At 36.1% G+C, this 16,338-nt stretch overlaps 1 protein-coding gene across 3 annotated transcripts in view; it reads left to right on the top strand.

Moving 5' to 3' along the window:
• Positions 1–16,338, top strand: part of IL1R1 (interleukin 1 receptor type 1) — a 73,197-nt gene that overhangs the window by 47,041 nt on the left and 9,818 nt on the right. For all 3 annotated transcript variants that reach the window (XM_019753872.3, XM_019753873.3, XM_019753874.3), the window contains exons 3-7: positions 3,014–3,080; positions 10,223–10,457; positions 10,566–10,755; positions 11,838–12,003; positions 13,990–14,055. In XM_019753872.3, coding sequence (XP_019609431.3) covers positions 3,020–3,080; positions 10,223–10,457; positions 10,566–10,755; positions 11,838–12,003; positions 13,990–14,055 — 718 coding nt within the window. In that variant the 5' untranslated portion in view covers positions 3,014–3,019. The remainder of the gene's footprint in view (positions 1–3,013; positions 3,081–10,222; positions 10,458–10,565; positions 10,756–11,837; positions 12,004–13,989; positions 14,056–16,338) is intronic.

Here is a 16,338-nt window from a genome sequence, read left to right as displayed (position 1 = left end):
GGGCTTTATTTATTTATTAGAGCAGGAAGGGGTCTGAGATCATCCAACTCATTGCCCATCCGTACAGATGAGGAAACTGAGGCCCAAGGAGGAGTCATTTCCAAGATCACCCTGCCCTGTGGCAGCAGGCCCCTGGCTTTGGACTTGAAATTATTAAATATTCTTTGCTCACCATTAATTTGGAATTTTATCTCGAGATACGCTCTGTATGAATTCAGTCTGGCATCTTCGTTTTCTTCTCCCCTAGTAATCAAACAGATCTTGTAACTAAATGAACAGCTGACAGTGTTCAGTTGGTTTTATAATGCCTTTGTTTATTTATTTATTTATCTATAAACTAATGGGTGAATAATTAATTAGCCTGGAAATGCTAATTGGGCAACATTTTAACCCTTTGTTTTCTTCCTCTCCAGCAGAGACGCTTAAAATATTTCCTCAAAGTTACAGGAAGAGCAAATAAGCCAGGGTGTAAGACAGCAAAGCCTTTTACCTTATTTTAATAATCTGAACATAGTTTAAAGGTAAATATTGATAATGATACTGTAAATCTGAGCTAATTTGGGAGAAAGCCAATTTATGTGACTAAAATCTCAGAATTACAGACACTTAAGGAATGCAGTCTTACTGCTCTGAGGTAGGATTCAAGGCATGAGCTTGGCTTGCAGATCACTGTCCTCAGGCTGGGGGCAAACTGAGGAGAACGTGAGCTGGGGTGTCTCTTGTGCTTGGAAATGACTTTTTACCTGCAGTCAGACACCTGCAGGAGTCTAACTACCTGCAGTTATTTAAAAAGGACATTATAACATTTTTTATACCTTTTAATGCCACTTCTTAAATAGAACATTTTCCAGCTATTATTGCAAAGATTGCAATGCCATTAGAATCTGAATCAGTGATGTCTTGCTTAAAATGTTTTGTGTTTGCAATTAACTTATAGCTACAAATAAGAATAGAGGCAAATTTAATCTCCTGTAAAAAAATTCAAAAAGCAGATTTTTTCAAAGTGTGAAGCTATCAAAGCATGGTCTGCTCTGGACATTGCTGCTGAGGTGGGGTAGAGGATTTTTTCATTCATTCCATGAGATCTTCTTCAGGGCTTCTGAGTTCCAAGCTCTGTGCTGGCTGCTGTGGGTGTTGTGGTTCCTGCTTTGGTAACAGCAGTAAAATGTGCTGAAGGCTCTGACTGGCAGGAACACAGTTGCTGTGGGAGCCCAGAGGAGAAAGACTTAGCTAGGCAAAGGGTCTGGGGCTGCCCGGGCAGGGTGCGCAGAGAGTGACTCGAGCTGGGCTGAGACCTGAGGGATATGGGAGGTGGCCAGGTGAAGGGTGGAGGGAATCGTGAAGGCAAAGGCTGTGAGCTGGAGAGCAGGGCAAGGTGAGGGCTGACTTAGAGACTGGGGTGGGGATTGAGTCTGGGGTTGAGTCTGGAGACATAAGTCGGAGCCTCAGCGCAAAAAACCTGTACGCTTTGCTGAAGAGTTTGGACTTTTTCAGGTGCACTGGGGAGCTGGTGAAGGTGTTTTGAAGAGATCATTTGGTAACTGAGAGTCTGTAGGCTCTCTGGCTTGAATGGAAGCCTTGAATCCGCAGGCAGAGAGCAGTAAGGAGTCTGTTGACATAATTAATCCAGGCAGGAGCTGGTGATTGCTTGAGTATCAGCAGTGGGTGTGAGTGAAGTGAGTAGGCTTGATGACCTAAGAGGCAGACTGGTCAGGGCCAGGTGAGAGAGCGGCTCTGGAGTGGGGGCCTGCAGGCAGGGTCATTGAGCTCAGAGCTCTTGTTGGGTGGGCGCATGGTCAATGTGGGGCTGTGCTGTGCCCCCACAGCACTGGGGAACAAGTTTGGTGGGAAGAGAATGAGTTTGGTTTGGGGCCTGATGAGTTTGAGGTACTCGTGGGCCTTTGAATAGATTTGTGCAGAAGTTCCCTGGAGGTTCCAGACTGGAACTTACTGTACATAATTGTAAGAACCCCATTCAGGAGCATGTAACAGGAACACTCAGAGAGGAAAAGAGGTGATACTGAACATTAAGTTCGTTTGGGTTTGAAAAATTTAGAAAGGTAGGCCAAACTGAGTTTTTCTTTTTTACATTCAATGGCTATTATTTTAGTGACATTGTTTTTGCAGATAAGGTGATGGTATGGTCTCCTTCCAGCACGAATCAAGTGCCTATTCTGATTAAACCTCCTGCCATGTCTGTGGACAAAGTATTATGTAACTAAAATAATAAAATACTAGGACCTCAGCTTAATATGTAGTCCTATGGCTGACGGATACCTGTTGTAGCTGATGCTATGTTGGTGGGGCCTGCTCATCCCTTGGGGGCTGGAAGGGGGTGCTATGGAGTTTCATTTTCTTTGGGATAATGATTAATACATGCTCGTTGTAGAAATTTTAGACAGAAAGCCTCACAGAATGGGAAAACCTCCCAACCACAAGAACCAACCCATTTTTAATATATTGTTATTATTTCGTTTAGTCTTTTGGGGTGTATTTCCATGCAGTGATATCATTTTATACTAACGATTTAGTGTTGTACCTTAGAAGATGAAAGTGGGATCTTTAAGCTGGACCTGGAAGTGTGAGGAGACATTTGCAAGTGGGTCCTGTTAGTGGGGTGCCTTCCAGGTAGGGAAGAAATCTGCCTGAGTAGAGGCAAGCAGGTTTAAGGTCTAGTAGATAGTCTATTTGGGATGTAGCATAGGTAAGATTTTGGGGAAATTTAAATGATATTCAAGACTGGAAATGAATATTGGGACAGATGATGACGTTTTACTAATCTTAAGTTCTTTGAGTTTGTCCCCAGTTCTGTTAAAAATCTTCATTCCCTTTCCCCCCATTTTCTATCCAGAAGCAGGATCACATTAATGACGTAGGGAGATGAACCCATCAGTATGATTGGGGGTGGGCGGGGTAGGGGAATAGGTGTAGCGTCAATGTAGGCAGTTTTAGAGATTTTCTGGAATAGTAACATTTTTATTTTTGTTTTTCTTCCATTTCTCTCTTTCTTCAGGAGAATATGAAAGTGTTACTCACGCTTGGTTTTTTCATAACGCTGCTGATTTCTCCTATGGAGGCTGGTAAGTTAAGCATGTCCTTGTGTGCCTGTCTACTAAGAAAATCTGTTACTTAGAATCCATGAAGTACCTTACCTAACAGAGTCATTTTTCTTACCCGTTTCTGTTGAATGCCAGGATACAGAGCCTTCTGGTCACAGAACTATATGCCCGAGGTTCCTTTCAGCATCCTCACTTCTCATTCTCTTGTTTACAAATTGGGAAACTGAGGCCTAGTGAGGTTAGGAGCCCAAGGTCATTTGTCTAGTTTCAGAGCAAGGGCTCAGAACTAGGTGTCCAGTGCCTGGTCCAGGCCTCTTCCCACTGTGTTGCTGATTGAAGAGTATGAGATGGAAAATCCTGGCTTTCACTCAAAGGAGGTGTGAAATGTCTGTATGAACCCGCAGATGGAAACCATCCAGAGACAGTTCTTTGTTTCCTCTCTTTATTCCTTTTTCTCTCTTTCCCTCTTCCTCCATTACTACAAATGCATTTAGCCGGTACCTTGTGCCAGGCACTAGGTGCTACGGATACAGAAGGGAACCATCCAGACAGGGAACCATCCAGGCAAATGTGTGCCTGCAGGGGGTTGACCTTCCAGAGGGAAGAGAGATCATAGATTAGATAAATAAATACTTATTATGTCATGTGGTGATAAGTGTAGAGAGAAAAACAGCAGGAAAGGAAGATATAAAGTTTTGGGATTAGGGAGGACAGAAGATTAAATTTTTTGATAGTGAGACCAGAAAGGTCTCGCTGAGAAGTTGACTTCTGAGTCAAATCTGAAGGAGGAAGCTACACAAATATCAGGTTGGGGTGGGGAAACATTCCAGGGAGCATGTTCCAAAGCCTTGATACCAAGCATACTACTGGCATGTTCCAGGAACTAAAATACTAGTGGGGTTGGAGCAGAGTGAAAAGTGAGGGAGGTGATAAGGGATGAGGTCATTTGGGTAATAATACCTGTCAAATGCAGATTATATGTTAAGTAAGATGATGTCTAAGAGATGTTTATTTGATTTAGCAACTTAAAAGTCATAGGTGACATAGGTCAGAACAGTTTTGGTGGAGAGATGAGGCAAACCCCAGGTCTCTAGCTGAGACCTTACTTAAGGTTTACTCTTTTTATCACTACTATTGTTATTGTTATTGCTACTCCTAGTAGCTAAATACTAGGAGTCTTCACTGTTCAGGTACCATGCTAAGTGCTTTGTCAATTTATTTCGGTTCTGTTTTTCAACAACTTTATTGATGTTATAACTGACATACAATACACCACACATGTTTAAAGTATACAATTTGATGTGTTAACATACATATCCAGCCTGAAATTGTCATCACAATCAAGATAATGAATATATATCTATCGCTGTCTGAAGTTTCCTTTTGACCTATGTTTTCTGTAGTGTATGGCTACTGCAATCTCTACTTGGTCACCTAATGATTGGTCAACAGTTTCCTTAGATTATTTGACCCAATAAATCCTCTATCCTTTGGTTGGGGGGCTCAATGTTTGTTGGGGTGTGTCTTCAACATTTAGGTTGTTCACAGCTCTGCCTTAGCCTTCACTTTCTGCTTGTGCATCACCCCAAGTTCATCCATATTTAAGAGACTGGAGTCTTCTCTGGTCTTTCCTGGGCATGTACACAGCCCTGCATACATGTGCACTCTTCTAGATTATCCAGTAACTTTTCAAATCCCCATGTGGATATTTAGTTCTCCAGATTTTCCTTTTTATTTTGGCAAGTTGATATCACAGCTTCGGGCAGCTGCAGTGTTAAACAGTTGCCGCTGATTGCTTTTTTTTAACAGACATTCTGGGAAGAGGGCTTTTCCTGTGGAGCTCTGAGTCAGGACGATAACAACACCGTCTGTGAGTGTAACTTTCCCAGGGAGCTGCCAGTCAGGTGAAATCATGGCACAGCTTGCTAATGTGATTTTTTTGAGGAGCTCCAAACTGTGTCTGCTCTTGCAAGCTTGATAGTTTTAACAGCTACTGTGTTTATAAAGCTGCTGGTTTTCAAGGTTATAGGGGAGCTGGGAAGAGTGGGGAATGAGAGTGGTTTAAGTTACAAATCCTGCTGCACTACTGAAATTTAGCTGGTGGTAGTGGTATTTTTAAGTAAATGTTCTGATTGTTGCAAGCCTTTGATTTTGAAAAAAAATTTCCAGTCTTTTTGTTACTTTTATGGAGCAGTAAATTTATGGAGACCCTCACTCTGCCGTTCTGGAAATCCTGCCTCAGAAGTTTTTGTTTTGTTTTTTGCATAAGGATATCCAATTTGTTGAAAAGACTATCTTTTCTCCACTGAATTTCCTTTATACCTTTGTAAAAAATTAGTTGAATGTGTTTGCGTAATTTATTTCTTGGACCTTTATTCTGTTTCAGTGAGATGTTCATCTTTATGCCAATATTAAACTGTCTTAAGACCTCTGGCTTTATAATAAATCTTGAAATATGGCAGCATTACACTTTCAAGTTTGTTCTTTCTAAAATCAAAGTTGTTTTTGACTAATTCTATATGAATTTTAGAATCTTAATTTGTACAAAAGGTCCTGCTCAGATTTTGATTGGGATTGAATTGAATATAAATCAATTTGGGGAGAACTGACACCTTTACAATATCAACTTCTCTGATACAGAGTATGTATTTCTTCATTTATTTAGATCTCATTTAATTTATTTAAGCAACATTTTATAATTTTCATTGGATAGGTCTGATGCATCTTTTGTTGATTTATCCTTAATTATTCATATATTTTGATGTTATTATAAATGGCATTTAAGAAAAATTAGGTGTTTAATTATTCTTAGCTAGTATATGCAAACACATTCAGATTTGCATATTCATATTGTAACTTATGACCTACTAATCCTTCTAGGTCTTTTGTAGATTTTGTAGCGTATTCTACATATATGATCATGTTGTTTGTAAATAAAGACATTTTGCTTTCCCTTTCAATCTGGATGCCATTTTTTCTTGCTTTAATGTACTAATTAGATCTTCCAGTACAATGTCGAATAGAAATGATTAGAGTGAACATCCTTACTTCGCATCTAATCTTACTATATAAGAGAGCTGTCAGTTGTGATTTTCATAGCTGTTCTTTAGTAGATTCAGGAAGTTCCCTTCTATTCTTTGCTGAGAATTTTTATTAGGATTTTGTCAAATGCTTTTTCTGCATCTACTGAGGTCCTTTTATATATATATATATATATATATATATATATATATATATATATATATATATTTAAATCTTTTAATATATAGAATTTCATTGATTAATTTTTTAAAATGTGAATTCAACTTTGCATTTCTAGGATGTTATGTATATCATAATGCATTATCCTTTTTTGATATATTGAAGGATTCAATTTGCTAAACTATTTTAAAGAAGTTGTACGTCTTTGTTTATGATGAAGATTGGTTTGTGGTTTTCTTTTCTTGTTAAAGTCTTTGGTCTTTGTGTTGACGTAATGCTGAACCTCATAGAGTGAATTGAGAAGTTCTTAGTGAATCTTCAACTTTCTGGAAGAGTTTGTGTAAAATTCATGTTGTTTCTTCCATGAATATACCAGTGAAGCCATCTAGACCTGAAATTTTTCTTTGTTGGAAGGTTTTTAGTTGCAAATTCAATTTCTTTAATATCTGTCGGGCTATTTGGGTTATCTATTTCTCCTTGAGGGAGATTTTATAGTCTATGCCTTTTAAGGATTTTGCCTGTTCCACATAAATTGTTGAATTTATTGGCATAAAGTTGTTCTTAATATTCCCCTATTACTCTTGTAAAAGTGTTTTCATGAGAGGTGTCACCTTTCTTTTTTTCCTGATCAGTCTGGCTAGCGATTTTGTCAATAGTGTAGATTTTCTGAGAACTAGCTTTTAGTAGCTTTGATTTTCTTTATTTTCTGTTTTCCATTTCATTGATTTTCTGTTGGAGCTATATAATTTACTACCTTCTGCTTACTTTGGGTGTATTTTTTCCCTGATTTCTCAAATGGGAACTGAAGTTATCATATTTCGATCTTTTCTTTGCAGATAGGATTTAGCTTCAGTTTTCCTCTAGGCATTTCTTCCATTGCACTCCACAAGTTTTGACATATATTTTCCTTATTCAGGTCAAAATACACTCTAATCTCCCTTTTCATTTCTTCTTTGACTTGCGGGTTATTTGGAAGTGTGTTTTTTTATTTTTCAAATACATTGGGAATTCTTAGATAGCTTTCTGTTATTGTTTTTTAATTTTATTGCATTATCATCAGAGAAAATGCTTTGTCTAATTTGAATTCTTTTAAATGTATCAGTTATGGGGTTATGAGCAAAAGTGTGGTATATCTTGGTAAGTTTGTTGTTGGTTGATATGTTCTTCAAATACTCTATATCATTACTGATTATCTGTCTAATTGTTGTACTTGTTCTATCAATTATTGTGAGTAGGGTATTAGAATCTTTGACTATAATTGTCGGTTTATCTATTTCTTCTTGCGGTTCTATCAATTTCCTTCATACATTTTGAAGCACCGTTAGTGAGAGAGTAAACATTTAGGATTGCTATGTACCTCTTGATGAATGACTCCTTTATCATAGTGAAATGACCTTTTTTATTCCTGGTTATATTCTTTCTTGTAAAATCAACTTTGGTTGATAACAATAACCACTTAAACTTTCTTTTGGTTTGTGTTAACATGGTATGTTCCCTCCAGCACTTTTTAAAACTTTTAACATATTTGTGTCGTTGTATTTAAAGTGTGTGTGTGTGTGAGAGTGTGTGTGTTAGGTAGCTTGCAGCTGGAGCCTTCTTTCTTTATCTAATCTGACCATCTCTGCCTTTTAATTGGGGTGATTAGACCATTAATTTTTTTATATGATTATTATTATGTTGGGATTAATTTTAGGATCGTGCTATTTTATTTTCTGTTTGTTCCATCAATTCTTTGTTATTTTTTTCTCTTTTTTGCTGCCTTTTGGGTTAATTGAGGATATTCATGATTCATGTTGGCTTATACTAGTAACCATTTTTGTTTTTTAAATAACTGCTATAGGACTTCTCGTACACATTTTTAACTTATTGCTGTTTATCTTTAACTGATACTATACCATTTCACATATAGTATAAAAAAATTAAACCAGTATACATCCACTTCTCCCTTCTTGAACTTTTGTTCCCATACATTTTACTTCTTTGTATATTATAAATCTCACAATACGTTATTATTTTTGCTTTAAACATTCTGTTTTTTTAAAGAGATTAAAGTAATAAGAAAAAATATTTTATAATTACCCATGTAGTAAACATTTCTGGTGTTATTTATTCCTTTGTGTAGATTCATTTTTCATCTGATATTGTTTTCCTTATTTCTGAAGGACTTCCTTATATTTTTTCTGGTAGTGCAGGTCTACCGGTGATGAATTTTTATAGCTTTTATAAGTATGAAAAACCTATTTATTTTGCTTTTATTTTTGAAAGATACTTTTACTGAATATAGAATTCTAGGTTGATTTTTTTTCTTTCAGTACTTATCTGTATTCCATTCTCTTCTGGTTTATATTGTTTCTGTCAAGAATGCTACATCATTTTCATCTTTTTTTTTGGTGTAGTTTTCTTCATGCTTCTTTTGCTTGGGGTTCATTGTGACTTGGGGGTCAGTGAGTTCATTATATTCAGAAAATCTTGAAAAATTTCAAATACTTTTCATTTTACCCATCTCTCCTCTTCTTCAGGGATTCACACTACATATATTGAAGTTGTCCTTCAGCTAACTAATACCCTATTTATTTTGTTCTGTTATTTTTCTCTCTGTATTTGATTTTGAGTAGTTTCTAATGCTGTCTGGAAGTGCACTAGTCTTTTCTCCTGCACTGTCAAATCACACCCAGTGTTATATTTTTAAGTCAACATTGTCATTTTTATCTCTAGAAGTTTGATTTAGGGTTTTAAAAACCCAAACTCTTTCATGTCTCTTCCCAACATGTTTGATCTAGCATCTTGAAGAAATGGAACACAATATTAGTAACATTTAACTTTTCCATTTATTAATTCTATCATCTCTGTCATTTCTGGGTCAGTTTTGATTAACTGATTATTTTCTCCTCATTATTATTTATATTATCCTGTTTCTTTGCATACCTAATAATTTTTTATTAGATCCTAGACATTGTAGATTTTGCCATGTTGGGTGCTGGATATTTTTGTATTACTGAAAATGTTCTTGAGCTTTATTCTGTCACAAAGAACAGAGACAGTTGATCCTTTTAGGTATTGCTTTTAAAGCTTTATTAGTCATGATCAGAAGAAGGTTTTTCTAGGGCTAGTTTACCCCATCTACTGAGTTAAAACCCTTCTGGGTATTCTACCAGGTGCCTCATGATTAATGAGGTTTTCCATTCCAGGTTTTGATAACAGCAACTATTTCTAGAATTGTATGTACTCCAGGTATTATCCAATCTAATCTTTCAGTCAATTCCCACTCTGGCCTTGGGTAGTTTTCTTACATACTTACACTAATGAATACTCAGCTGAAAACTTGAAGGAGATTCTCTGTAGATCTCCAAAGCGCATTTTCTCTCTTTCTGTCACTCTTTCTCTCCAACTCTGATCTCTTTGGTACTCTGCCATCTAGACTCTTGGTTTACCTGGATTTCCGGCTCCATCTCCTCAACTCAGAGAGAACACTGGGCGTTGCCTAGATTTCTTCCTTGCAATGTCATGGCCTAGACTCTCTCTAGGCAGTAATTTGGAAAAATTATAGGGCTCACCTCCTTTGTTTCCCATCGTTCTGGTATTTCTGTCCTTTGTTCCTTGTTGTTCAGTTTCGAATATGGTTATTTAATATACTTTTAGTAGTTCAGGTAGGAGAGTAAATCCAGTCTCTGATACTCTATCTTATACTGAAACAGGTATCTTTCCTGCTACATTATCACCAATTTTTAGATGAATTAAGAGGTGATGAGAGGTTAAATAACTTCCTTAAGGGCACACAGCTGGATTTGAATATAAATCTTTCAGAATTCCAAGATAATACTCTTAATCATCAGGCTGTTAAAACTCTCATATTTGACATGAATTGATATGTTTAATAATTGATGTGTTTGTATGTAGGTATTACATTAAGAAACATTGACATATTTCTTATAGAAATTGCTTTTCCTCTCTCCCTTTTAAAGATAAATGTGAGAAACGTGAAGAACAAATAATTTCAGTTTCTTCTGCATATGAAATTGATGTTCGTTCATGTCCCCTTAACACAAATGAAAACAGTGGCACTATAAGTTGGTACAAAAATGACAGCAAGACACCTATATCTACAGAAAGAGACTCCAGGATTCATCAGCACGAACAGAAGCTTTGGTTTGTCCCTGCTGAGGTAGAAGATTCAGGACATTACTATTGTGCAGTAAGGTAAGAAAGGAAGGAGTGTGTTACAAGCATGTGTTCTATGTACTGCGATAGTTAAAGGCAGAAAAATCTTCCAATAGTGCTTAATTCACCTATTTTGATTTATTTTAGAAATTCAACTTACTGCCTCAAGATTAAAATCACTACAAAGTTTGTACAGCATGAGCCTACCTTGTGTTACAACTCACAAGCTATATTTCCACAGAGACTACCCATTGGAGGAGATGGACGACTTGTGTGTCCTTATTTGAGTTATTTTAAAGATGAGAACAATGAGATACCCAAAATACAGTGGTATAAGGTAATATTATGTTAAATATGTTATTTTACTTTTCCAGCCAATAAAATAGCTTTCTGTCATAGACAATAAGGTGAATCTGCAAAGTATTTGGCATATTGCTTGCTTTTGAGTAGTGAAACTTAATAGGAACTTTTTAAAAAGTTGTAAGACTACATACATTTAATTTGCAGCTTGACTAAAATCTTACTTTCTGTTCTTTGTATTTAATTTAATAAGACAGAGTTGAGAAGAGTGTAGGAATAAAAGATGTTTAGAAATAAGACTGATTATAAATTCAGGATTTTTAAGAGGTAAATATTTATTATAAAATATATTGTTTTGTGTTTTATTAAAAATATTAAGTGGTCCTTAAATAACTTAGTGGTTTCTGTAACTATCTTCAAAGTGGATTGGTTAGCACTCCATGGGACACATCATGTTTGGACCTTTGATCCACCTAGCTTGTTGGAGCTTACATAAGGAGTCATCCTGTGGAGGTTAAGAAGTACAAATAAATAATAGGATAGTATTAGCATTCTTTCCTCAAACTTTTTTTTCTTTTTTTTGCCAAATAAAATTATCTTCACTTGTCCTCAAAGTGCAAGGCTTGTAGGTCTAAAGATTTAATAACCTAGGAGTATAATTACGACTTTTGCAGTAAAAGTTACAATATTAAAACTTGTTTGCAAGGAACCTCTCTTTTCATATGTATGTATGTATATACAGAGGGTGCCCAAAAAAAGTATACACATTTTAAGAAAGGAAAAAACTGTATTAAAATTGTAATACTCAATATATACCAATAACAAAAATGAATACAAGTCAGGTGTACACATTTTTTTGGCACCCCCGATATGTGTGTATTGTGTATATATAACATGTATAATACATAAAATATAATATATATAATATATATTTATATATATACACATACGTATACATCATACATATATACGTATGTGTGTGTGTGTGTGTGTGTGTGTGTGTATATATATATATATATGGCATTTGCTGATGTGAAAAAAAAAGGAATTTCTTTGGCTAGCAGACTGGGCGAAGGTATTAATTGGTTTTCAATACTTCCTTCTTGTCGCTCCGTCTAGGATTGCAAACCTCTTCTTGACAGTAAAAACTTTATTGGAAACACAGATAAACTCATAATAAGGAATGTGACTGAAGCACATAAAGGGAAATATACTTGTCGTGCATCCTACGCATACTTGGGAAAGCAATATCGTATCACCCGGGTTATAGAACTTATTACTCTAGGTGAGTTACAGCTCCAACCCTAGGTGTTTCAATCTGGCAAGGCCCAGAGACCATGATTCTAAAGTTACTTTCATTGTTCCTGGAGGAACTAAAGCTAAGGGAAGCTTGGTGACTTGCCAAAGGTCACACATGGCTTTAGTTAGTTTTTGTTGCTAACTGCTGTGGAAATGGCTTTCATGCCTGCTTTAGATGCAATGCTGATTAAACAGATAATCTGAGCTACTGTATGTTTTCCAACTGAACTGGGAGGCTTGTTCTTTGGAATGGCTAAAGATGGTTCTTCCAGAGAGCTCTGGGGCGGTCTCTGGTTGGTGTGTGAGGACAATTCCCGTTCTTTTGGGGAATCTGAATGTCTAGTAATGAGGATCATTTGCGTGATGGAGTGGATGCTAATGGGCTTTGGAATAAATTACCCTTCCCGAATCTACCCCCTGTTAGCTCCCAGTTACCCCAGTTACTTTACCTCTCTAAGCCTATAGGAGGACCTCTGTAGGAAAGATGATACAACTTTCCAAGGTCCTTGGGAAGATTAAAGATCAAATATATGGTCATGTGACTGGTGCAAAACGGTGCTTGGTACAAAATAGATGAGCAGTAAATACATGTACAATGATTATTCTCGTTAGTTTTCCTGAGGCTTTCAATTCTCTGTTAACCATGTTTTGTATTAAAAGCTATTTTACAACAAAATGCACGCTTAAAATTACCTGGGGATGGGAAGAATTCTCAACCTTTCTGTAGATAATTAGTTTTTGTAAGCTTTTAGTAATATGCAAAGAATGACTCTAACCAGGACTTCGAAAGTTAAGGGGTCTCTTATTAATAATTATGCTGGGACAACAAGTGTAAAATGGGAATGTCCCAGGGTCACCCAGAATATGATCACCCTACATATAGCTGAGTTTTCTCAATTCTATGATAATATATTGTTTCATGTTAATTTTATTGAATCAACCTTAATTCCTTGCCTAGGTCCCATAGCATCAGTGAATTGTAATTTTCATTAACAACGGTCTCTGTATCACAACCATCTTGAGTTTTCTTTTTTTTTTTTCATCTTGAGTTTTTAGCAGCCTCTTTCTGGTCATTGTGTGGCTTTGGCTTGTTTTCCTTGAGATATAGCAACCAGATCAGCAGACAGAATTTTAGGGTAAACTGTGCACTGGGGAATTTTCAGATAGGTCAAATATGTTTGAAATATTCTCCATCTCCTTTTCTGATCCCTGATGTAGAAATAATATACTTAATGAGGGGTGAGTTCATTTTTTGTTTTCTCCTAAATGCAGGTTCAAAACTATTTACTGAGCATCTACTATGTGCCAGGCACTGTTATGGGTGTACATTAGTGAACAAAACAGACAATATTCTGTCCTGATGGAGTCTACTTCTTTCATTTTTTTTTTTTCATACTTGATATTTATGTTCATATTTTTTCAGGCTCGGCCACAGATTAACCCTTGAAGCCAATCTTCTTGTAAATAAATTCAGATTAATTTCTGGAGCTCCTTAGTATTTTTCTGCCTATTTTAATTAATTATGCCAAATTGCTCAACATTCCACTCTTGAGTTGTTATCAAAGGTACTGAATACAGGCAGGTTTAGCATTAGATGGCCTGTCTGGGGAATAATGCTCCCTCCAGGAAAGTACCCTTCCCTGACTGCCCCTTTTACCTGATTTGCTTTAAGAGAGCCACTTGTGTGGACACCCAGGTCCTCGTGTTGTGTGTGTTTTTTGTAGGCACAAACTGCATGTTCAGAAGGGCCTGTGCTTTGTAACAGGTATTGACGGTTTTGCTGAAGCCTTTGTGTCGCTCTCCTTCCTTTCCCTTCCGCCTTCTGTCTCCTGCCATAAATGCTTCAGGCACTCAAAGGAATGTTTGGCTGGATGCCATATAGTATGTTTTAGTATATTTGGCTAAGTGTTGTCATCACTTGAGATTCTGACCTATATGAGACTGAGAAGCCCTGTGGATATTTTTCTTCCAGAGGAAAACAGGCCTGTGAGGCCTGTGATTGAGAGTCCAGTTAATGAGACGATGGAAGTTGTCTTGGGTAAGTGGCCTCCAATTAGGATACACTGAAATCACTTTTTCTGAACTCGATTAAGGTAAACTATACCTTTATTACACATAACCCAAGCAGTTTCCTGGATATATCTGTAGTTACAGCGACAGGGGCAAAGACTGTTTCTTAAATCTTTCTTTGGGTTTCTTGCCTCTTATGGCAAAAATCTAACCATGTCTGATTTGCCCATCCTTGCTTTTCTATGGACACTTATTACCCATGAAAACACCAGCCAAAGGCCAACAGGCCTAGGAATGAGAAATGTAATTTACTTGGCACAGGATGAAGTTCTTATGACCAGAGCTAATCTTTTAGGTGGAGGAATAAGACTATAGACCAAAAAGATAGTCATTCTAGAAAGATACTTTTCCAAGTTAGTAAACATTTTTTATTTCAAGAATAAAGCAATCTTATAAGTGTTTATACCTATGCTGTACTATACAATAGCCATTAATCACATAAGATTTCTTTATTCATATATATGTGTGTATATATGTATACACACACACATATGTATATGTGTGTGTGTGTGTGTATATATATATATATATATATATATATATAATAATTTAGTTCAATTAAAAATTAGTTTCTCAGCAAGGGCTTAATAGCCAGACATGACCAGTGATTACCCGTATTATAAATATGGAACATTTTCACCATCACTGAAAGTTCTATTGGGAACCACTAGTCTAAACAGAAAAACAGATTTCTGTATCAGAGGATCAAAAATTAGGCTGGCATACAGAATTCTTTTTTGTAATAGTAGCTACATGAAAACAATGAACTGTAAGAAGATAAAAGTTTGTGATCTATAAATTCTGTACTTGGCCAATTTCTTATCCATGGTGGAAGGTTATATAAAATCATTGTTAGATATACACTAACAAAGATGTGAAAACTCAAAATTAAATATAGGCCAAGAATCTAGAGCAGTGTTTCTCAGTGTTTTTGTTTGTGTGTGTGTTTTTTCCCATTATTGCTCTGTTTAGAGCCTAAAAAGGTATTTACTTCCTAATCCTCTTTCTTAGAACTTTAATACCACAGAGATATTGTCTATCTGTTGATGTACTATGGCTTTTTTTTGGGGGGGGCACAAACCATTGCAATAGCTAAAGCTTTTTTACCCCTCTCGCCAAGAACCACGTTTTTCCCCATTGGCCATGAGATAGCATACTCTAGAGATTATACTTTAAAGAAACTCCAAAGCCTAGTTTGCATTGATCTCTAAACCTAAAGATAGCTTCCCATTAGGAAACACATATTTTAATATATCACATTGGTGAGATGCACACATCACCCTGTCATATTATCCCAAAGCGTGTCAAACAGACGTTTGGTAAGATTAAATATAAATTACCAATAAAATGACTTAGGAATATAGACATTGAGGGAAACTTTCTTAACTTAATAAATAACATCAATTCAAACCAATATTCACCAACATTCTTAATGGTGAAACACTATAGTATAGAGTTAGGCCATCCGCAGGCATGGACCTTCTCAGTGAAGTCAACAGCAAGACAAAGATGCCCACATAACCAGTGTTACTTAACATGTTCTACAAGTGTCCACCAATGCAAACAAAGACAAAAGAAAAGAACCAACGCATGCTTACTACAAGGAAGAAAAGAACTTTATTATTATTTTTAGATCATATAATTATGTACCTACAAATCTCAAGAGAATTACTGAGAAAAATTAGAATTAATATTTTATTAATTGGTGAGATATAAAATTAATATTCTAAAATATTAGAGTTGTTTAGCAATAACCAGCTAGAAAACAATGGAAAAGAGATCCTATTGTAGCCATAAATGTCATATCTATAAATTATCTTAGCAAAATTTAAAAAAGGGGGGACTTATAAGGGAGGAAAAAAGTAAACCTTGACATGGAAATCTCAGAAAAATTGGGAGATTTAAAGCATACATTCTCAAAGGAGGGATGGGGCGATGTGTTTAATGGAGAGAAAAAACCTGAATCAACAGATGTACTGTATATCTGTGATATTAGTTCATGGGGAGGTTGGCCATTAGGGTAAACACACCTAAAAAGGCTCCAAAGGGAACAATAATGAAAGGAATCTTGAGAAACCCCCAGTTAAAATGGAAAGCTGTAATAGTAGTGCGTATATTTTTTCTATGTGAAAAGCTGGAAATTATAAAAATATTGACTCAAAATTATGTTATCACTTTAATACAATTTCAATACAAATATGAAATGGGCCTAAAAATTGGCAAGTTTTCTATCCCACATATGAATGAAATC

Source organism: Rhinolophus sinicus, chromosome 2, assembly GCF_057876585.1.
Source record: "Rhinolophus sinicus isolate RSI-liver-muscle chromosome 2, RSI-T2T, whole genome shotgun sequence".
NCBI lineage: Eukaryota > Metazoa > Chordata > Mammalia > Chiroptera > Rhinolophidae > Rhinolophus > Rhinolophus sinicus.
This window is presented reverse-complemented; position numbering and strand designations above follow the sequence as displayed.